This window comes from Ischnura elegans (assembly GCF_921293095.1).
Source record: "Ischnura elegans chromosome 13 unlocalized genomic scaffold, ioIscEleg1.1 SUPER_13_unloc_1, whole genome shotgun sequence".
NCBI classification, from domain to species: domain Eukaryota; kingdom Metazoa; phylum Arthropoda; class Insecta; order Odonata; family Coenagrionidae; genus Ischnura; species Ischnura elegans.
In genome coordinates, this window is record NW_025791657.1 from 4,491,610 (window position 1) to 4,516,754 (window position 25,145).

The window sequence follows — 25,145 nt, forward strand, 5'->3', positions numbered from 1 at the left end:
TATATTATATTTTAACGGAAAAATTAGAAATGAAAAAATTAACTGCAAGATGAGTGCCTCAACTCTTGACGCTGGATCAAAAACGCATGAGAATGGACATATCGGAACAATGTTTGACCCGTTTTAGGAAAACGAACTCGTTTTTTGTACCGGTTTGTGACCAAAGATGAAACTTGGGTCCATTACTATTCCCCAGAGACAAAAACACAGCCAAAGCTGTGGAAACACGATGACTATCCATCACCAAAGAAAGGAAAAACAATTCTTTCGACTGGAAAGGTCATAACATCAGTGTTCTGGGATGTGAAGGGGATTCTGTTTATAGATTGTCTCCCCACTAGGCAAACAATTACTAGAGGATGCTGAAAACCTCTTGGACTAATTGCAACAAAATGTACGGGAAATAAGACCACGTTTAGCAAGGAAGAAAGTCATCTTTCATCAATACAATGCGTGCCTGCACATACGTGCTGTCGCCATTGCAAAATAACATGTACTATAGTATTAATTGTTGCCACTTCCGCTTATTTTCACCTGATGTGCCTCCGTCATACTTCCATCTCTTCCCAAAACTGAAATTTTTTGATGGTGGACCTGGTGGATAAAATGATTTACTTCAAATGAAGAACTGATAGCCGGAGTTGACAACTGTTTTGCAGGCCTAGAGAAATCTCATTTTCTAAATAGGATCAAGGTACTGGAATATCGTTGGACCAGATGTGCTATTTCTACAAGGAGACTATATTGAAAAATAAAGTAAGTTTTAGTAATGTAAGAACATTTTTCTATTCCATTCTGAGAACTTTTCAAACCACCCTCGTACATTTTTTAGACCACATATTTGCACTATATATTAGATGTTTTTAGAACTTTGTCTAATTATTGCTCATTTTATTTTTAAAATATAAAGAACTATAAAGAGGGACATCTCTTCATTCTTTGAGCTCCATAAGTATAAATTTTATATTGCTGCCTATGTTAACATATTAGGATATTTCATTTTCCTAAAAAAAACTTCATTCAGGGAAAGAAAAAATATTCAGTAGCACCTGGCAAGGGTGACAGTAAATTTTCACTCTAACTTTGTTTAAATATTACATTTTTTATTTTAACTAGTCGTTTGCCTTCATGTTTATAGTGATGTATGGAAAAGTGGCAAAAAAGTTCATAAATTTAGAAGTTGGTGTTGCATCATAAGAATAACATTTAATGAAGATTTATTATGCATGTCTGTTTGCGAAAAATTTGCAAACGTAAGTGTTATATTTACCATGACCTCAGTGTGTCTGACTGTTGATTTCGTAAATTATTCAGTACCAATAATATCTGCCCATTTCGGTCTACCTACCTGCATGCAGTATCCAGAAACCCTCCTGAAAGATATATGGTATAGATTACCTATGGCAGGCATTCACTAACCGTTGAACATTATATAATTGTACCACTATATTGTTGTATGTTTAGCGAACTATCATGGAAATGCAGTTGTAATTTTCTCAAATTTAGTATTAGAGGTGTTAATCATTTCAGGATTTTTTAAATTTTATGGATTTTTAACAAACAAAATTCGTGCCTAGGTTCATTTACAAATTTCTTATGCTTCCTCTCGTCTGTGATTTGAATTCTTCACTTTTTTTAAAGATATCCAGCATCTGTCATCAGATCAGAGTTTAAAACATTTACCGGCCGAGTAAATAAATACTTGAAAATACACAATTTTTTCTCTTCATTTTACGGAACAACATGCTAAATAAGGTAAATTGAAAATATGGGCCTTCGAAAAAATTTGCTTATGATAAAAAATAAATGTTGCGTTTTTGCAACATTGGCCGAATCCGGCATCTAGAGGCAGTCGTGCAACCCGCATTACAATATATTGTCGTCTCATAGGAATTTGCCGTTTTTACTGTCAGATATAATCCTATGCCTTTTTATGCCACGTATATGACAAATATCGTGATATTGGATAAATGAAATCCTTAGATATTATATTTCTAATGAGATGTTGCACTATTTGACCTAAATCCACTATAAAATAGACATGCTTTATGGTTTGAAAGAAGTAAGTAGAACTCAGAAGAACAGGTATTTCACGTTTTTTTATTGACATTAATTTTATCATTTCAGATTGAATTACAACAATTAATGACTATTTATGAAATACTCGAGCATTTTGGGTGCAATGGAACACTAAATTTTGTACATTCAGATATGGTTTGGCTTTTACACTCTCGTTTCAGCAACTACTTCTGGTCTGAACTCTAAAGCCAAATCCATCCTTTCATGCTTCACGAATCCGCGATAAATTATATCGCCGACCTTTTTCAATATTTATGGACGTGAATCGCATAGAGATACTTCATCTACTGACTGATTCACTTCACTTTTTAGATGCGTCCCTGCTAGATACGATTTGAAGTATACCAGAGAAATTTACTTCCGTTGCATAACCTGTACAATTCCCTGGTGTTAGTGCAAACGCTGTCCAGTAAGTTGATAAACTAGGACCTTTTTTCCTCCGAATTCTAGTGTGGTAATTTGCATTTGCATTATCAAGTAGTTCCACACCTCCCATGTATTTACTATACTCCCCAATAACACGAGGCTGTGGAATAGTATTTTCTTTTTCCTGCTGAAACTTTCCCTGTGCCCAATCGAAGAGCAGAACTTGTATTGCTGTCTACAGGGACAATCTCGTTATCATTCCATCGAACGATACTAAGACCTTTAGCTTTATCAAATGTTTATTTTCATGTTCCTCTCGGCTTTATGCTGATGGTTTTACTAAATTTTATCAGGCACTCCTCCATTATATCTTAACGGATGCCTCCAGTGACAAAAAATCATTTTTCTTTCAAAAAATAAATAATCTGCAAGATGAAAAGAAGTTATCGAGAAACATGCGATGATTTGATGATTCACAGATAACCTTGAGGAATTCCAGAATAACACTTGCCTCCAAGCCTAACTTTCGAGCAAAGTAATTTCCTATTGCCTGGTTGAACCCTAAAACCATCCGAATAACATTAGCACCAAAGTTAAAAGCGAAACCTAAAAGGCTTGCTTTAAAGAACATTTATGCACTGTAGTGACCAATGTAAGGTACCATTTGCTCATCATTTGAAAAATGATACACAAATATTCCGAATTCTAATAATTATTCATTCAAGTCGTCAAATTGAGGTCATAATTTACAAATATGTCCAGACATGGATTGACAATTTTTGTCCAGACAGGAATTGTTTGAAAAGTGTAGATTATTTTTTATTTATCTAAATATGTTATGGTTCAACCATTTCCGAATCAAATCTATGCCTTATCGTCTTCTTTCACCCAATATCTTGTTGTGGAAGTCGGTGATATCGCTGAATCATGAAGTAAGGATGGACTAATTCGGAATGAATGTACAAAGTTTTGTGTTCCATTGCACCTGAAATTATTTCATGCATTCGATAAATAGTCATTATTAGTTGTAATTTAATCTGCTGTGAAAAAATGTCAATTAAAAACTGGAAAATATGTTATCTTCTGTAAATATTCACTTTGACTCATTTATTTCAAACCATAATGCATCTCTAATTTATATTGGATTTAGGTAAAATAATGCAGCTTCTCATTGGAAATACAATATCTAAGAATTTTAATTATCAAATATGAGGATATCTGTCACATACGCGGCATAAAAAGGCGTAGGATTATATCTGACGGTAAAAATGGCATATTCCTACGAGACGGAAATTTGTGTTAATGCGGGTTGCATAACTGCCTATAGATATCGGATCCTGCCAACGTTGCGAAAACGCAACATTATTTTCCGGATCTGATTTTCGCTTAATGTTGACTCCCTGACGTAATATACGCTTTAACATCTATTAATTGAAAGTTTGACGACCATATGGACGAATAAAAAACTTAATAAAGGGAATAGTTATTCTTAGGAAAAATTATTTATCTTGCTTAACAGGAGACTCCAAAATTGACACATTTTGAGTATTTTTAAAAATTTCAAAATAATTATGAAGTGTTATTGTAATCTCACTAAAAATCATTTTAAACTTACTTTTATCGAAAAAAGGGAATTCAATATGAATAAAATTCAATTGAAACTTTTTTTCCGTTTCTCAATGTTTCGTTTTCGCAACTTTGGCTGTAAATGGGCTAAAGAAAATCCAAATTAATCCTTTAATACGATTACATTTTGGTTAAGGAACATAGAATTAATTTTTTATCCACGTTGGAACTAACTTCCTTCTCAAAAAAAAATGACAAGTGTTTAAAAAATGTTGTTTTTACGTGAATCGAAAATATGGTTGTTCTCCGTGGACAATAATGAAGAGTACTTGTAAATACTATCTTTGGACATTATTTTTAGCATTAAATGTTATAAGTCTGATTTATTTACAGTAAATGAAATATTTCTATGTATCACGGTAATTAATGTATTTGTTTTCATTTATTTTTGTTTCAATCTTTCATATTTTTCTCAAAGGAACACACGTTAAAGAAAAGCATACTTTGACTCATTACTGACGGTATATTCTTTTTTTTTTGGCCGCACCAGTCAGCTGTATGTTTAATTTAAAAGAGATGGCAACCCCAACACTGGTTCTTACCACAGGGGTGCCTATATTCCACCTTGTAAAAACTCATGCTTGAGTAACCTATTAAAATTTCATGTACCATAATGTGGAATAAATGTATACATATATAATATAAGTGAACCCAACTTATAGCACCAATTATAATTCTCATACTCTCCTGTAGAAAGGGCATTAAGACTTTTGGCCGAGCTATACGATATGGCCTCTCAAGAGTGGAGTCAGTATAGGCCGTAATTTTGGGTCAGGCCATAAGAAACTTATGGCCAGCCGTACATATGGCCCCATTTACCAAAATAGCCCTGCTGGTTGTCAAGACAGGCGGCAAACTTCTTTGAAGAGGAAGAAAGATCTGAGGTTGATCTGAGGTTCTTCTTTGAAGAGGGGTTTCAAAACTTAGTTTTAAGGTGTGATAAGTGCCTAAACAAACAAGGTAACTGAGTCTTGGCTTCTGGGTGTTCCTCCGCGTTTAGATGTCCACAGACTTATAAAAAACGAGTCGATAGTCGCTTGAACTCATCAAGCGGGTAATTAGGGGGTTGGGAGCATTGTTGTGTCACGTGTTTCCGAGTTATGTGCCCATAAGTTGATTAAAAAGGAAAAAAAACCTCATAATATCGTTTAAATGGATGAAATGTACGGAGAGTACGCTTTTTCGCCGTCAACAATACTTAAGGTCGTCTTAGTAACCACGATGGTATAAGCGTCGAGAGATTGTTTTGATTTTAATATTTACGTAATGGGGAGAAATAAATTAATAATGACCGGTGAAGTTATTTAAAAAGGCCGATTTTTTTAAATTTAGACCTTTCTCTATGATTGTAGCTACTCACACTCTGATCGTAAGGGTTTTAACCCAATAAACTTAAGCAATTTATAACAGATTTAAAAAAATAAAAGATCTGAGACCAATTAATACCAATACCCAGCCGCATATTTAACATATTTCTATTGGGCATTGTGAGGAATACCAAGATGTACCCATTCACAAAATTTCTTTGGTCCAAATTATAAAGTAATCAAGTTATGCCAATTTTCGTATTTGCTATAATTATCGAATCGATCTTTCGATTATACTGACAACTGTACTGTAAAATCTGCAACGATATTGATTTTATTTCTAGTCTATGGTCATCTATTACATAATTCTTGGTCAACTATGCCCTTGGATGTAAAAAACTACATGTTATAGCAATTCGATATATTTTAACAAAAAGTAGATTCGACATATATCGAACGTGAGACTACATACGAAACATATTTTGATTGGGCATTGTGAGGAATACCAAGATGTACACATTCGCCAAATTTCAGGTCCAACTATTATAATATTCAAGTTATGCCAATTTGTGTATTTGCTATAATAATCGAATCGATTTTTCGATCATACTGACATGCGCATTGTAAAATCCGCAATGCTATTCGTTTAACTTCCAGTCTATGGGTATCTACTATATAATTCCTGGTCAACTATGTCCTTGGATGTAAAATCCTATATGTTATAGCAATTCGATATATTTTAACAAAAAGTAGATTCGACATATATGGAAATTGACACTACATACAAAACATATTTCCATTGGGCATTGTGGGGAATACCAAGATGTACTCATTCACCAAATTTCATTGGTCCAACGGATATACTATTTAAGTTAGGCCAATTTGCGTATTTGCTACAATAATCGATTCGCTCTTTCGATTATACTGACATCTGTACTGCAAAATCTGCAATGCTGTAGATTTCAATTCCAGTCTATGGTCATCTACTCTATTATTCCTGGTCAACAATGCCCGTGGATGTAAAATCCTAAATGTCTTAGCAATTCGATATAATTTGTGAAAACGCAGATTCGATATATATCGAATGTGACACTACATACAAAACATATCTCTATTGAGCATTGTGAGGAATACCAACATGTACCCATTCACCAAATTTCATTGGTCGAACGTATATAGTAACCAAGTTATACCAATTTGCGTATTTACTATAATTATCGAATCGATCTTTCGATTATACTCACAACTGTACTGTAAAATCCGCAACGATATTGATTTTATTTCCAGTCTATGGTCATCTACTACATAATTCCTGGTCAACTATGCCCTTGGATGTAAAATCCTATATGTTATAGCAATTCGATATATTTTAAGAAAAATCATATTCGATATATATCGAACGTGAGACTACATACAAAACATATTTCCTTTGGGCATTGTGAGGAATACCAAGATGTACACATTCGCCAAATTTCATTGGTCCAACGGATATACTATTCAAGTTATGCCAATTTGTGTATTTGCTGTAATAATCGAATCGTTTTTTCGACCATACTGACATCTGTAGTGTAAAATCCGCAATGCTATTGGTTTAACTTACAGTCTATGGGTATCTACTATATAATCCCTGGTCAACTATGTCCTAGGAAGTAAAATCCTATATGTTATAGCAATTCGATATATTTTAACAAAAAGTAGATTCGATAGACATCGAACGTGAGCCAATATACAAAACATATTTCCAATGTGCATTGTGAGGAATACCATGATGTACCCATTCACCAAATTTCATTGGTCCAACGTATACACTAATCAAGTTATGCCAATTTGCGTATTTGCTAAACTAATCGAATCGTACTTTCGACTATACTGACATCTGTACTGTAAAATCCGCAATCCTATTGATATCCCTTCCATTCTATGGTTACTTCGTTATCCCTGCCTTCTCTACTATCCCCGTTTTCAAAACTTAGCCTATGTTCTTATATTGGTGACGTAGGGCGTAGTCCAGTACAAGCTCCCAGTGCTCCGAAGCACTGGAAGCGAGTCTTTTCGTGGTCCAGTAGAAGCTACAAAAGCTCCCGTGGCGCTCTCGTACGTCACGCATGACGTCACTATATTCGCTTCTCTCTCGCTACAAACGCTCCCAAGAAATGGCTGGAGCGGCTGGAGCGAACCGGTTTTCAGCGCGAATTTGAACGGGAAGGAAGGCTAAAGAAAATGGTGTTCATAACAATTGTGGACCTGGCCGGCAATAATATGACCATTTGGAGTTGATGGAAGAAGTCGCTAAGATAGCCTGGATAGTAAATGCTAAAACCAAATGGTTAAAGAACTATTCGGGGGATATTACGGTGAGGCAAATGGCTGTAACTCAATGGTTTCACAATTCAGAGTCGCCACGGGCCAGATCGGGGAAGAAATTGAGCGGCAAGACCAAGATATCTTATAAAATTTGTTGTGATAATTAATTATATATAATATTATTTAATTATTAGTGGTTTAAGCTTGAGCTAGCGAGAAGGGGAGATAGAAAATGGCTATTCGAAATTAATAAGACATGTAGTGAGTGAACTTTCCGGTCGAAGCATTCCGTCCGTTACATAAGAATTATGTTAATTTTGTAAGTTATATTGATTTATTTGTTATTTAGATCAATTATTAGTTATTTGAACTTGATATTGCGTGAAATTGAGATAGAATATGACTTCTTAGGTTAGGGTAAGTGAACTTAGTTAAAGCATTCCGTTTATTGCTTTTTGGCGGCCAACCTAGGTTTTCTTCAAGCTTTCCCCATGAAGATTGTATTCTCTGTTAAATGATGATATCTTCCTCTAATCTTCAACTGAAGTTTAATCAATTATTGATGTTCGGTTGTATTTTACTTATGTAATTTTCTTAAGGTCAGGTTGATACGCATTGCATTTATGCTTAAGGCTCGTTGTTGACGAGATTGGTTCAAGTGTAGGACTGCTTTTGAGACTGTCATACAATGTCATGAGTGCAATTGATAAATCGCATAAAGGACACTCCACTTAAGGCCTTTTTACACCTACATAAATCCGCACAAGTCTAAATGTATGAACGCGAGAAAGAACACGAAATGTACCGTACGGTTGCGTTGTTGCACGTTAAGTGGTTACACGTGTAACCACACAACTTGTGCAAATGCATGATCGGCAAATTTAACCTATTTTAGCTAGGTTCAAACATTCGTACATGTTCCGTTTCGGTCCACAAAAATAATTCACGCAAACAGGCATTAACTTGTACGTGTATCGTTTAAACGCAGGCTTTTAGGTGAGTTAAGTTAATTAGGCTTATTTTTGGTCTCATTGAAATTTCTATAATAAGGTATTTAATCGGTCTTATCTTCTTTTATATGTATCATATGATCTGCTCTTTATAGTTTAAGTTTATCACCTTGTTGTTAGAGGATTTGCAAACCAGTGGGTAAAATCTTCAGGACAAGCATCGGTCTGCTGTGGTGCCCGATCATGGTATCCAATGAAGATCTAATATTAAATAGGTTTCTTGTGGTGTACCCCATGGTCATATTCTTTTTGTCATTTATATTACTGACCTCTCTAACACGCTAAGTAAAGTACAAGGGGCTATAACAATCCCTAATTCAGACGATCTAATATCCGAGCAGACGATACTAGTAAAACAAACGACTAACAAATGCTACAATCGCTCCAGCCGTGATCCAGTAGGGTAGCACTGGGAGCGATAGGAGCGAAAGTGGACCACGAATCTGTAGCGTCTGAAGCGGGAGCACTCGGGAGCATTGGGAGCGTGTACTGGATTACGCCCGTAGATAGACGCGTTGCGTGTATTTTTTACGGGGGCCTAATACAAAAAGATATAAATTCATATTGATATGTCTGCATTAGGAAACAATCCTCATCTAAATAATTTATGGGTACTAATAAAACATTCTTTCCCTTACCTATTGTTAAAATTTTTATCCCCGTAACTATGTAAATAGGTCTGAAAAATGGCTCCATCGAATGCAACCTTGTATCGATCGTAACTTCGACTCTAATCGCTCGATCCGCTTGATTTAACTTTTGTCGAAGAAAAGACATTAACAGTAGTATTATATATGACTTTCATATTCATAACTTGATTTAAAAAAAGTTATTAGCGATTTAAGCGTAACCAAGGAGATTGGTATCGATATAACTCGCACATGAATCGATCGAGCGAAATGGTCATCATTGCAAAAGTTGACCATTTTGATATAAGTATTACCCTAAAAATTTCATTCATCTAGCTGGAACGGTTGCTATGATATTCAAGATTGTATGCCCCACAAAAAAATGGCGACAATGATTTTTCGCGTGCAGGATATTTTTCGGAATTTAATTATGAATTAACCAAGAGGGTTACGGGGAAAGCAGTTAGAACGTGAGGGTACGAAGTACCCTCTACGGTTTTTCCAGAAGATACCAAATTTTCATATGACACATGTCTCAAGGCCGAAATCCGAATTTGAAAATTCCCCCATCACGACAATGTAAAATCGAAATCGTTTATTCCTCGGAATTGTTTCGACACATGAAAATTCCAAGATAGCCAAAAAATCAACCAAAAAATTCTCTACCTTATAAGTCAAGGAAAATGTCGTACGATTATTGCAAGTCGGTCAAAAAAATTCCTAAACTTTTTCCATAAGAAAAGCATAGAAAACGTTCAAAAAATAATAAAAAATACTAAATATCAATTTGTCGCTATGGCAACCATACCAAAAAATCAGCCAAAAAATCTAGTTTATGTCCATTGAATATCATGTTCCTCAGACTTTTAAAAGTACAAAATAAAAGCGAAAAAGTTTTAGTCCCATAAGGCTCCCATGTTAATTCAAGTCGATATATCTCGAAAACTAATCGACTTTTTCAATTTTTAAGAATTTTTCTCCCGATGAATTTTTTTTTTACTTTTACGTCCAATAAGCCAAATACCCACACCTATCACAGTTTTGGCTGCGTAATTGTATCAATGAGTCAGTCAGTCAATCAATTCGTCATTATATATTAGCTTAATATTGGGGGGCCCATATCCGAGGTCTTGCCCCGGGAAGAGGTTAAATTCAAAGTGTGTCGCAGCACCGAAACACTATCATGATTCACACCACCTGATTCAGTCAACCTGTTTCAGCTTATATAATTATTTGTTTTAACACATTGTTGAATTTATTTTAAAAGGTAACTATCGTCAAACATGGGAAATAAAAATTACCAATATATTTTTGTGATTTCACAAAGCATAATATAACTTAATTATTTTCTTGAAATATTGAGGGGGCTCCGCCTCCCCAAACGAATCTTTGAGGGGGCTCGGGCCCCCTCAGACCCCATGGAGTTGGCGCCACTGGATGTCCATAAGTGACGACAGTTTCTCCAGCCATCCTGCTGGCGTCTTCAGGCCAGAAGTAGCGATGCAAAAAATTTGACCGTCTTATATCGGTACCTTGGGGATCAGAGGCCGATTCTGATTGAAAAGTTGGCTGGAGAAGCTGTCATCACTTATGGACATCTAAACGCGGAGGAACGCCCGGAAGCCAAGACTTATGTGAAGAAACGCCGTGGAAACCTCAGATCAAACAAGGTAACTATGGGGAAATATACAGAAAATACTAAATATAAAAGAATTTTGGGAAAACAAATGATTTTGGTTTATTTTATGGTAAAAAACAGCCCTCGCAGCTTTACCGCAAACTTAGTGAACTTCGTACTTATCCTGAAATATAGTATAGTCAATAGTCAACACGCTCATTATTTCAAGACTGGCAATATTGAAATAAGGAGCACTTCAATTGACGTGGTGCCAATTTTTGGAAAAATAATTAAAAATTTTGCTCAAATCATGAATAAATGCGTATAAGGAACTGTGCTTAACACAAATTAACCCCTTCCATTTGATTAATTTTCCGAATAGTGTGCTTATATTTATATTTCTGTGGTTCTCTTTTAAGTGGTAAGTAATGAAATGATATTTTGTAATTTATAATAAACGTAGAACCATGAAATAAAATGTGACTTTTAAACATGGAGAACACAACTGGGGAAATAAAAAGTCCAATGGCCGTAACAGGAGACCTCGTCGCAGGTATAAACAAAACACTGTGTTGGTATGCCAGCATAGCAACACAGTGTTTTATTTATACCTGTGAGGAGGTCCTCTGTTACGGCCATTGGAGATTTTATTTCCCCAGTTGAGATTGAGGCCATAGAGCTCACCTTTTTATCTATGGAGAACACAACTATTGCTATTTTAATCCTTCCAATGCATCATGATTAGAGTTACCTGAAAATCGCACTTTCAGTAACAGTTTATAGCATTTTGTAGCATCTATTTTTTATTTTCATAATGAGGTGGACGACGATGAAATGAAGTGAAACACAGTTATTAACAAAATACATATTATTTTAAATAATTACGTTGTAGAACAATAATAAATTAAGGAATAAGACATATAGTGGCGGAGGTATAGCTTGCCCGCACCCACTTGTAATTCACGGCCATGTAGAGTCCCAGCCAACTAGCAGCTGGCCAGTCACTCACATGCTTTAAGCGGTGAATGTCGGCAGAGCATTTAAATTGCGCCCGGCACAAAATCTACAAATTTTGCCGTTGAAAAGGCAAATTTGCGTAAAAATATCATAAAAGCCGAGTCATTGCATCTATGTCACGTTTACAGTGAGTCCTCGTTCTACGTCGCCCCGTTTAACGTCATTTCGCGATAACGCCAAGAAAATTTTGAGACCGTCATTCGTTCAAGTATTTTAAAATTTGCGCGAGAAAAAACATGAAGCAGCGGGCGTTGCAGGTTGTTCGTTTTGCGGGCGGTAATACAAGCAATCTAAACGAAGTGTAAATCGGTGTGTTTATTGTTAATTGCGATTATGGTTTTAGCAAATTTTCTGCAAAATGAGTTCTTAGGTAGGTGCGCAAGGTTTTACTTGACATAATGGCTTTCAGGAACCTAAAAAGTGATTTCAAGGAATTTTTCAGTGTAGAACTTGGAGTTTTTGTCGTCACTTTTTTTGCCGTGTTCACAATAATTTTGGTTCCTGTAACTGCGACGATGTTTCAGCGATGATGATGCCCAGGCGACGCTCGCCCGGGCGACCACCATAGTGAAGCAGAAAAGCAAATGCGGGAAGATACAAAAATGGATAAGGATTTACGTCACTGATGCTATTGTCGTCGATGAAGACAGGAACTCGTATTTATGCCATAGTTTGGCATTCCCATCGTAAAAAATGCCCCACATATGATACGCTAACATTTTTTTTCGCGTAGAAATTGTGAGGTCTAGGAGCCGATATTCACTTTTAACATTGTTTCTTATGGGATATTCTGTTTCGATTAACGTCATTTCATTTATCGTCACATTTTTCAGGAACGGTAAGTGACGTTAAACGAGGACTCACTGTATTTGCGCACATAGCTTCTAAAATCATTTATCGCATTTGCGATTTTCACGCATCCCTAATCATGATTCATGAAATATGTATTATTTATGTATACTATGTATGTTTTAACATTTATAAGCTTTCAAAATTAATATATTGTTCCTCGAAATAGTTCTAACATTATGAAAATCCAATGACGAGATACACACGTCATTGCGCGGTTTGGTGTCGAAAGTTCTCGACGAGCTAGAATCGTCATTACAGTGCAAAGGGTTAGTTATAACCTCGAAACAAAAAAATAGTGTTTTTCGTAATCCTCTCCGGTGAGTCTGGGATTATAAGACTAGGGATGAGTTAAGCGTTTTTAAAATCCACATTGTGCACTGGCCCTTTGCATACGTGCTCGGAGATAGTCTATCCTTGTCTACAAATAGCCAAAACACCTAATTTAAACAGGGAAGACAACTCTTCATAATCCAAAGCCTGGAAGAAGTCTCATAATGAATGCTGTATGCATTTCACTTGTTTTCGATGAACCTTGATAAACGTGTAAATGTGTACTTGGAGGCATGTTTGTCTATTCCTTTGATCACACTGAAAGACAGTAGATAACTATGGAATGTATGTGAAATATGAATAAATTTAGTGTGAAGTTTTGATTTTTTAATGCTATGCATGTTTTAAATTTTTTAAGTTTTCAAAATAATTATATTGTCCCTCTAAGTATTGCTAAAATTACGAAAATCCAATGACGATGTACACTCGTCGAAAGTTCATGACGAGCTACACTCATCATTACAGCGCGAGGGGTTAAGCAAAACAAAAAAAATTTATCGCCCCATTCTGACAACATCCATGAATGTGTTAATACGTGAAAAAAGTGAATGGCACTCCTTTGAAAGCTTCCAGCTTTTTTTCCAATTACTTACTTCGACCCGAAACTAAACTACTCCGACCACATTCAGACTGTAAAAAAGAAAGCCAGGTCTCAGTTAGGCCTTCTTTACCGCTTCACGGAAATTAAGGATCCAATTGCACTCCACTCCTTTTTCTCAACGATTGCCCTTCCCATAGTTTTGTATTGCTCTCCAATTTGGTCCATGTCAGCCCCGACTAACCTAAAATCCCTCGATTGCATCCCCCACTTCTTTGCCAAAATAGTTAGGCATAGAATCCCTCACTTACGCAATATGTCCTCTGATGCTGTATTGTCTTCTCTCTTCTTGTCTAATCTGCAGAATCTCAGACTTAAAACGGACTTCAACTTCCTACACAGCATATTGAACTCGACTTTTGACTGCCCTGAACTCCTCTCTCTGTTGAATTTCAGAATACCGACTCATTCCACCCGCTCGCTCTCCCTACTCCACCTGCCTGTTATTCCCAGAATTTCCCTGACCTAGTGCTCACCCTTATATCGCCCCCTCTCCTCCCTCCTAAACTCGCTCCCCCCTTCCTCCACTCCCTTCCAATTCATGTATGTCATTGTTAAAAGTTTCACTGTAAACTGGCGTCACGGCTGTATGTGAAATTTACTCAAGTAAATATATAAAAATTAAAAATTGGCAAATGCAAAGCTAGTTTCCACACTCATCTCACCACTTTCCACGGTAATTTTCTGTTTGAAAGCTGACGTTGACAAATGGGCACTCAAATCTTCGGCTAAGAGCTCTACACAGGTTATTTATCTCTATTGTTTTTTTAAAAGCCAATCTTTGAGGGAAAATGTTGGCTAAAGTAAGGCAGAAAATACATATTATTCCTTCACTGCCAAAAATACCTCAATTCACTGAGTCATAAAGAAAATTTTTCTAACCAATGGAGTAACCAAATACAGTTACACTCTCGAGTATCTGGTTTAATGATGGGAAGGGACGGCACGAATAATTGGAAAACACAGATAACCCAAACTTTCACTTTTAAATGTCTTGAAATGTTCATAATTTACCTGAAACAAACAATATATTATTATTTATGCAGTTACTCTGTTATTTTAGAGTGCTTCCACGACTCAATGAGAACTTTCTTTGCCAGTTCGTGATATCTTTAGAGGCGATAACATGGTTGTACTCGTATTATTAATGCTTCACGTAAAGCTTGGTTTCGAAAACCACACATCGAAAAAAACAACACGAATACAGAAAATTGGTTTGCACGTTTTCGAAAACCACACGAATACAGAAAATTGGTTTGCACGAATGCTTCAAAACCACTGCTCGACGTCGGAAACTACACTGTCAGGCACCACGCCGCGGAGTCACGTCTTGCACAATTTCTCCGGGTTGCAACTGCCGCGTGATGTGTATCCGTGATCACGGAGCGCGGTCGCGCACTGCGAGGCTTGGAATGCAGGAACACGGTGCTCCCGTGAATGTAGCTAGCACGCGATTGTATCCATTTTACGAAGGGAATTCTGACGGAAATGATGAGTGCGGTGTATCTTTGCATTAATGCAGTAATTCCGATGATTTTGCATCCGATTTTATTTATTTATAAAGATCACGACAAAAATTGAGCGAGAATAAAAATCATGCACTGATAATCCGCAACCCGGATAAACCACCGCCGGATAATCGCGAGTCTGCCGTACAATATAAAATTCAGCGGAACAAAAAATTCAAAAACCATTATAAAAGTAAAACATAGCAACAAAAAGGCAAAGATAAATCTTTTTCCTTTTCAATTGGCTCATGAACTAAAGAAAACATTAAGTACAGATGGATGAATAATTCAAGATCTTCACCCTTCACCATCAGTTGCAACAAGCCCTCCAACTACATATATTTACTTTCTAGCCCTTTAGAAAACTCACCCACTGCCTCCGTCAAATCCTCATCGGCCATTGCATAACTCTCCATTGGTTCTGCATTCTCCGCAGATGTAGACTGAAAGTAAACATCAAAATATGGATCATGCAAAGCAGGGGATTAAGAACTAATCAGGTAAATGATTACCCACAACTGATTTTAAAACTATTTCAAATAAAAATTTGGAATTTCCTCAGGGAGATTTTCTTTACAAAATAGAGGTAGTTTGGCCATCTCTAGGGTATCCCCTTGGTATGATAAGTGGAGGTTTAACGATATAAAGAGGTTCACTACAAAGAGGTTTGCCTATAAATTTACATGTAAATATGATGGGACCATAGGGGTGGTATGAAGTATGGAGGTTTATGATGTGAAGAGATTCACTACATAGAGGTTTTAAAAGATACAGTGACCGGCGTGATGCGGTGGAAATCTTTGATATATAGCTTATTAAAACAACTTGTCTGTTTCCACACTATTTTATTTTTACCGACCATGGTTTCGGCAGCTTGTGCCATTGTCAACGTGCCGAAGGCACATGCTGCCGAAACCATGGTCGGTAAAAATAAATTAGTGTGGTATCAGACAAGTTGTTTTAATAAGCTTTACACAGAGGTTTTACTGAAGAAATTTCTTCAACACACACACTGTACTCATGAATTTCTCATTTCTTTTAAAATGGAGCCATCATTTGAAGTATGTTACGCCAACATTTTTACAATGCATTCATGTAAAAACTACTGCTAATATTACTATTTTTATTCATGATATCATCTATTAATTATCCTAACAGTCCATGCAAAGTTTACAATTATGAATATTGTTTGTATAAAAACGTTTCCGGATAAATTTTGTGGAATAATGATATATCCATGATTAAAGCACAAATGCTAATATCCACACTATTTTCTTTATCACTTAACCAACCATGGTTTCGACACTTGGTGTCATTTTGAAGGTTCACCTTGATTACCATTTGTGCTTCAATCATGGATGAATATTGTTGTTTCTAATTACATTTTGCAATGGAAAATTAAACTAATCAGGAAATGATTTTTTATTGATCACAACTAATCAGAAAGTGATTTTTGCTGAAGTTCCACTGACTGAAAGAAGAAAGTGAATCTCCTGATGGATCAGAGTTCTATGCTTTGAGTTCACATATTCAAACAGTTGACTAAATCCTGTTTTTTGAATGATTTCAAAATCGATGTTTTTCCCCTTATGAATAATTCTGATGTAGTATCACAGCTAGTGAAGGCATGTAAAAAAACAGCGTCTATAAATAAGAAAAGCTGATAAACTCTCATTGGAAAAAATTCTGCAGATTGTTGAGCCTTGCCAGGTTTCAAAAAATAAATAATTTTGTCACTAGAAGTTCGAGCAGTAATTAATACCTACAGATCAATGTCTTCATCAATATTAATATACAGGGTGTCCTATTTATCTTGACCATCCGAAGTAACTTTATGCTCAGATGCAAATTCAAAAGTGTGTCAAACAAATGTTCATTAGATGACAGGGGGACATTAATCAGCATGACTTCCTTCTTTGTAGCTTTGTTATTTACAAAAATATGAACAGCGGCGTATCTTTTTTAAATGGAGGAAATGAATTGTCGAACAAAAAATAAATGGTGCCATTTACGAAAGAAATACTGCTGTTGATATCTTTGAAAATAACAAAGCTACAAGGAAGGAAATCATGCTGATCAATATCCCCCTGATGGCTAATGGACATTTGCCTCACACATTTTTGAATTTAACTCTGGACAAAAAGTTATTTCGGGTGCTCAGGATAAATGGGACACCCTGTATTTTGTTGCAGTTTTAACAATTGGTATATCAGAGTCATTATCAGCTTGTGTCACGAAATTCTTTTCTGCACTACCACACTTAACTTTAATCAATGTTGAGTTTATAATACCTGCATTTTAAAAATAAATTAACTGTTTGTGTGCTAAAAGTCAAAGGAAAATTCTTGCTTCTCTATAAGTAAAAGTCAATTTCCTCTTACATACTTCACTGACAGAAAGCAACACAAGGTCTTGCAATATCTTCAAGAGAGTTTATGGTGATTTCGAGATGGGAGGGAAATCCTTTGATAACAATTACGTTAAATACTGGAACAGAGGTGGAGGTGATCTTGTCCATCATCTAAAGAATTTCCAGGAAGGTATTTTTCAGTTTTTATGCTTAGTGTTGGATTGGAATCTACTGCCATGTTTCCACTTCACGGGTTACACCTGATGTTGGTTACCTGCCCACTCTCCTGGAGGTCAGAGGTAATCTTTGTAAGAATGGGCCAATATGATACTGATAAAAACCCTTCAGGTAAAAATAAAGGTCTTTGAAGTTCTTAGCTCAAGCCTTCAACATTGATTTGATCATCTACCCAAATAACAACATGTGAACAAGATCAACCTCAAAAAAACATCAAGAAAATGTTATTGACTATATGCCTACAATGTAAAAAAAAAAAGGTTCCCAGTCTAACTACATTATAAAATTCACATTTTTTTCCAGATTTTCAGGATGTAAATGTCATCAAATTCACAGTTTGTCGATGAGGCATTTTAAGCAGATATATTGATCACGTAACAACCATCGGCCGCACATTAACTAAAAATATAACAACCACAACAGATACCTTGAATGCAAACACAGCAATGACAGTGCTATCTCTTATGACGCCACCTATCTTTAGCAAAATACAGGTCTGGCTAAAGGGTGTGAGTGGGAAAATGGAGAGAGCAGGGTGGCAGGGAAGTGAAGAAGTGCCTGATTTTTTTTTCCAGGATTAACATCTTCCAATCGCAGGCTTAAGGTCAATGTGCAGTCATGGCACACCGACCCATTAATAGTTGCGCTTCGAATACACGTGTGCAGAAAATGCGTACAGAGAGTATCTGCACATGACTCGGCCTTGAAACATGACCGATATATAGACTTTTCTTTTAATCTGTCTGTCGTAGTTCTAGAATCAAGTTTTAGAGATTTCTAAGATTACATGATAATATTCACAGCTATTTCCAGTTTTCTTCATGGTAGACGAAATTCACGGCTTATTCACGGTTTTAAGGATTTCACGGTTAAGTGGAAACCCAGAAATATTTAGAACTATATCATGAGCAGAAATGATAACAGAACATCTCACTTGTAAAAGAGCCCTGGCCCTGGGGAAGAGAGGGCCATTTTGTGGCCACACCTGGGCCAGGTTAAACAGTAAACAAGAAAGCTGTACTGTACATTTTCATGTTTGATCAAGCGAGGGAAAACATTGTGCCTATCAGCTGAGGGATAAAGATTGTGCGTTTCTGAGACTTGTTGGGAATGTTCCACCCAGGAATGACATTGCATCACAGCAAAACTGCGCCAAACAAAGCCAGAGTAAACTCACCAAGTCATCTGTTACCTATGATGCAAATATGTAAACTATATCATGAGCAGAAATGATAACAGAACATCTCACTTGTAAAAGAGCCCTGGCCCAGGGGAAGAGAGGGCCATTTTGAGGTCTCACCTGGGTCAGATGTTACAATAAACTGCACATTTTCATGTTTGATCAAGCGAGGGAAAACATTGTGCTTTTCAGCTGAGGGATAAAGACTGTGTGTTTCTGAGACTTGTTCGGATTGTTCCACCCAAGAATGACATTGCATCACAGCAAAACTGCACTAAACGAAGCAAGGGTATATGTACTCACCACGGCAGCTGTTGCCAGGGGATCTGAGGCATTGCTTGATATCCCAGCAGCATCCTCTGTGTCCAACACATGATAATTCTCTTCCTCAAGTTGGTCTTCTTCCTCCTCCTTCACATTGAACTTGAAGAAAATAACGGATGTCAATCAGTCAAGGAAATAATAATAATGATAATTATTAATTTATTAATAATTAATAATTTATTTATTTATTCATTTTATAACTATGTACAAACAAGATATAATGTTTATACAACAGTTTAAATTTTCAAATGTAAACAAACAGTCTGGTCCTGCTAAGCCGAAATTGGCTTGTCAGCAGGTGCCAACTTAAGCATTACAATTTGTGTCTTGTAAAAATTACTAAATTAACAATTTCATTAACAAACAAATTAAACATTAAAAAAAAACATTCTTAATAGAAAATAAGCATATCATTATATAAAATACTCTTAAATTCCATTATCAACAACCAGTCAATATCCATGTCTTAATTTTTCTTTTTACTTCACTCAACGATTTTAACTCTTTATATTCGCTCTTCAAATTATTAAACAGTTTAGGTACAACAACTTTCAATTGCCTACAACCCTTTTGCGTATAACATCGCGGAATCTCATACTTTCCTAAAGCCCTTAAATCGATATTAAGGTAAGGTGGGGTAAGTGCGACCCCTAAATAGCATACATCAACTTTAACTAGCTTAGGAAAATTTTCTAGGCTAGCTAAAAACCGGAGATTCAATGTATAATATGTATGTGAATCACTGAAAATGATAATTAGATTAAAAATCCTCTCTCTGTAAAGTGGTAATTTTTATAAATTTTTACTTACAATCTTGTAGAGGGATCGCACTTACCCCGTACATGGGGCAAGTGCGTCCCATGGCTAATGTGCAATATATTTACGCATTACGCGGCCCATGGGGTAAGTGCGATTTGCCCAGAAAGTCAGCTGTACATTGCTTTTTAAAGTACCAAATTATGTTTAACCATTCTTGAGAAATCAACTTTTATCTCCGGTAATGTAAGTAGATTATTTTCGCGTTTTTGGTTAATTATGGCAAAGTATGGAATTGTTGTTTAATGTGCTTTTTTAATGATAGTAACAGTATTCAACTGTTACACATTAATTCAAAAGTGTATTTAAAATATCTAGTGTGCATAAAAGCTGATTAAATAAATAAAATAAAAAATTATAAATCTTGCATATGACAACAAATCTGAATACAAACTAGATTGTAATGAACAAAGAATTTCTTCTCTAATGTAATTTACGTTATTAATATAAAAAAGCAAAATGAAGAAAAACTCATGGTCTTCAACCAATTGAACATTGAATATTTATTTGTTTATTTTAAGTTTTACCCCGAGAAAGATAGGCAAAACGTTAACTTTCCTTGACGGCCGACAGAGGGCTTCGGCAATATTTTTACAACATCTTCCCTGTGTCTGTGCCCATCTGGAAGGGTTAAGGCGACGTCGCAGAATGCTCCAACTACCGCCCGATCCGGCTTTTATGCCACGCCATGAAAATATTCAAAAGAGTGATTGATGCTAGGCTCAGACACATTGTTCACATCGCACCCAACCAGTGTGGATTTGTAAAGGGGAGTGGCACAACAGACGCAATACACGCAGCTAGGCTGCTCTTGGAGAGGCACCGAGAGAAGAACAAGCCAGTGCATATGTCTTTCCTTGATCTGGAGAAGGCCTTCGATCGCGTGCCACACGACCTTATCTGGCATGCCCTCAGATCTCACGACGTCCCTGAAGTCTACGTGTCATGGGTGAACCTTCTCTACACCAACGTCACCAGCTCCGTCCGTTGCCCATCAGGAATATCACCGTCTTTCTCAATCACTGTTGGCGTCCACCAAGGATCGGCCCTCTCTCCGCTCCTTTTCATCCTCTGCATGGACACACTCACGGCCTGTCTCCAAGAATCACATCCTTGGTCACTACTGTTCGCCGATGATGTCTTCCTTGCCAGCACCACCAGACCCGAATTACAGCAGCGAACTCAACTATGGAAGGTACGACTCGACAACTATGGGTTGCGATTAAACACCAAGAAGACTGAGTACATGGAGTGTGGACCTCAAACCGATGGCACGATCAGCATCGACGGCGAGGACCTTGAAAAGGTCGAGGAGTTTAAATATTTGGGCTCTGTAATCAGCAACGATGGAAACACAACCGCCAACACACGAGCTCAAATTAATGTAACGTGGCTGAAATGGTGCCAAGTGACTGGCGTATTGTGCGACCGTCGAATGCCCGAACGATTCAGGGCCAAAGTATACAAGACCGTAGTCCGCCCAGTGGCCCTATATGGAGCAGAATGTTGGCCAGCCACAGCAAATCAAGAACATGTCATGCATGTCATGGAAATGAGGATGCTGCGATGGATCCTAGGCATCTCCCGCCTGGATCACATCAGGAATGAAGACATTCGGAAAAGAATGGGAGTTGCACCGATCACAGACAAGATGCGGGAGGCTCGACTGCGGTGGTATGGGCATGTGGTGCGTAGTGATGAGAACTCCGTGGCCAAAACAGCAATGTGGCTGAGTACTGAAGGACGCCGACCACGAGGACGACCAAAGATGCGCTGGCTCGACAAAATTAAGGCGGACATGAAGACCATCAACGCCACGCCAGTAGACGCCCTGGATCGAGCCAAGTGGAGAAGACTTTACAGAACAGCGGACCCTGCAACAGCGCGGGACAAACTCTAGGATGAAGAAGAAGAAGAGATCTTCCCTAGGTATTTCGCTGGAATCCTCATTCCGTGGACAGGTGAAACTTAATTCAGTTCCAAAAAATGCCCTCAAAAAGAAAGCCACGGCATCACCTAATTCATTAATCTCCAGAATTTTCCCTACATAGTGAGCAACTGACTTTTTGCTGCTGAATCTAGCCAGAATCCAATCCCTCCACTTTGAATGTTAGTCACCGAATTTTTTAAGCTTTTTCGACTCATGCTATCTTGTTTCAGGCATTAATACCATGTCGTCTACATCGTTCTGGTCAGAAGACATGATATCCAATGCCCTATCATAATCAATCAACAAACTGAAGTAAGCTATCTTTATCAGATAAACCTTCAAAATAAAATTTGATGGGAGGACTCTAATTTAAAGACCTAGTTTTATAAACTTCGGTGTTTTGCAACATTTATTTAAGAAAGCTTAACGCAAGAACTGCCAGACAGAAACTAAAAGTTTAACGCAAGAACTGTTAGTCAGAAACTAAAAATTCAATCCATACTTCAACCTCGTAGCCTGGGGTAAGTGCGACAGGGGGTCGCACTTACCCCAGGCAACGGGGTCGCACTTGCCCCGGAAGGTAGGAATGGATGGTTACGACGGGGAAAGTGCGACCCCCCATCCAAACTAAATATAATGACCCGAGTTCCTAAATTTAAAGTAAAGCAAGGAAAACCAATCCATGAAGAAGAGAAAACAAGATATACTTCTTACCTAACACCTCCGATGCATTGATTCAGACGGAACTGCGGCATAGCCTCTTCTCACAACCAACTAAGACTACGAGATGAACGGACGGGTATATTTCCTAAGCATGTGGAACGAGAAATTAAGGGATAAGTATTACAAAGTCGTTGGCTCCGGTTTCATTACTATGTGTAGAATATGTTACACGACCGCCACCTGCTTCGAGAACGGAAATACGATTTTCCTGAAGGGGGGTCGCACTTACCCCGCAGTCGCACTTACCCCACCTCACCTAACTATTCTTTTTCCTTTTGTATCATTATTATTTTAATTATTATTATTATGAATAATAATAATAATTAAAATGATAATAAAATAGATAAAAATTATGAAAAATATATAATTAAAAACCCAAATTTATTGGATGACAGATGCAGCAAATGTGATAGTGCCTCTGAGACGATACAGCACATCACAAGTGGATACACTAACTTATCCCGAAAAGACTACCTGCACCGTCACAATCAAATATGCAACATCATCCACCAGAAATTAGCTCTGAAGTATAAACTCATAGAAAATGGAGTTCCCTATCATAAGTACAAACCTAAAACCATCCTTGAAAACGATCACTGCAAGATTTATTATGACCTTTCAATTATTACCGATAAAACAGTTCATAGCAAAAGACCTCATCTTAATAGTGCATGATAAAACTCACAATGAAATGTACTTGATAGACATTGCCGTACCTAATTTGCATAATATCACTACAGCCTACACCAACAAAATGGAAAAATATGTAGAACTTAAAAATGAAATCAAGAGATAGTGGAAATGAGATAAAGTACACATAATACCAATCATTATCCCTGCCACAGGATTAGTACCTCATTCAATCCATCTACGTCTTCAAATTATTGGACTGCCGAAAAACTTGTACATTACAATACAAAAAGCAGCAGTTTTAAATACTTGCCGGGTTGTCAGAAAATTTTTCAATGCAGAGTAAAGAGACGAGAGTACTTGGTGATACCCATACCTTGCCTAAAACCAGCAAAAATGCCGTGAAAATATATTTTAAAAAAATAATAATATCTTTAGATAATAAAAACTTGTACTTTACTTGAGACCCCTCAAGCTGGCCAAAAGACTCATGAGATTCGACTCTCTGATAAAACTTCAGGGAAAAAAAATTTGAGCATCTGCACTATTTAATAACTAACAATGTGAGGGCAAGGCAACAAGGAAAAGTTGTTGGAGTCTATCATCACGGGAGATGAAAGGTGAGTGTTCCATTACACCCCCAAAACAAAATACTCAGGTGACAAACGCTTCAAGAGCGACAATGAAGCCCAAGCGGAGGTCACATGCTTCCTCAACAAGTTGGTGTGTCAAAAAAAAGGAGACTACGTTGAAATATAGGCAAAAGTGTAAGCTTTTCTTCAGTGTGAAAATTATTAACAATTAACAAAGTTTTCTATTTGTAAAAAAATATGGGAACCTTACTTGTGGTCCAACACTCATAATTTATGTCAATATAAAAAGTGTTACGTGAGACGTGTATTTCAGGGAGGGCATTTTTAAAATTTTTGTGTCATAGGCTGACTTTTCTAGGGACTATATCACATCCATAGGCATAAATACAGTTGATACATGTGGCACAGAGATTGAAAATCCAAGTAGGTTAATGTTTTATAAAGTCAATTACTTCATGAAAGCACTTGATTGTGTTTTTCTTACCTATTCCCAGAGGTAACATGAGAGTTTTCGTAAGTCCCAAAACACGTTGCGGACATATCACGGAGATCTCCATGTTTAGCGTGCCGAATGCTGAGGACCGGCCACGGAGATTTCCGTGTTTTCACGTATGATAATAAAACTTACTTTGCTTATTTTAATACAAGTATCTTATGTTTGCATTTGCTTCTGGTGTATTTGAGAATATGCCTTCATTGATTTAGATTAGTTTTACCATTCAAATTATAAATTTATTAGTATTTTTAAATGAGCGTTAATTCACTTTTAGAGATTACTAATGTGTAGGAATAAAATTTCACTAAGCCATAACATGAGAAAAAACTTGATTAAACATACATTTTTCAATGACAGTAAATCTATAAATTCTACAATGTTCTGAAATTATGAATTATAATATTTTAGCTAATGAGGAATAATTTTGGTCGGATTTTTCGGTCCTTTTCAATTGGCTGTAACACAAAATCTATTGTCGGTAATTCTCTCATCGCCTAATGCATGGTGGCGCAGAGTAAATAATGCTTATTTCACCTCTGGGTGCATATTTTCGGCTGTCTTTCAAATGTGCCATGGTCTGGATTCTCATAAGACATCCTCTCTTCAGCGCTCAACGTAAACA

The 25,145-nt window shown here is 36.8% G+C and overlaps 1 protein-coding gene across 4 annotated transcripts in view; it reads right to left on the reverse strand.

The window, feature by feature from the left end:
• LOC124172318 (zinc finger protein 33B-like) overlaps nucleotides 1–25,145 on the reverse strand; it is a 74,905-nt gene that overhangs the window by 36,682 nt on the left and 13,078 nt on the right. For all 4 annotated transcript variants that reach the window (XM_046551761.1, XM_046551760.1, XM_046551757.1 and 1 more), the window contains 2 exons: nucleotides 19,315–19,434; nucleotides 15,615–15,687 (listed from right to left, as the gene is read on the reverse strand). In XM_046551761.1, the coding sequence (XP_046407717.1) occupies nucleotides 15,615–15,687; nucleotides 19,315–19,434 (193 nt within the window). The remainder of the gene's footprint in view (nucleotides 1–15,614; nucleotides 15,688–19,314; nucleotides 19,435–25,145) is intronic.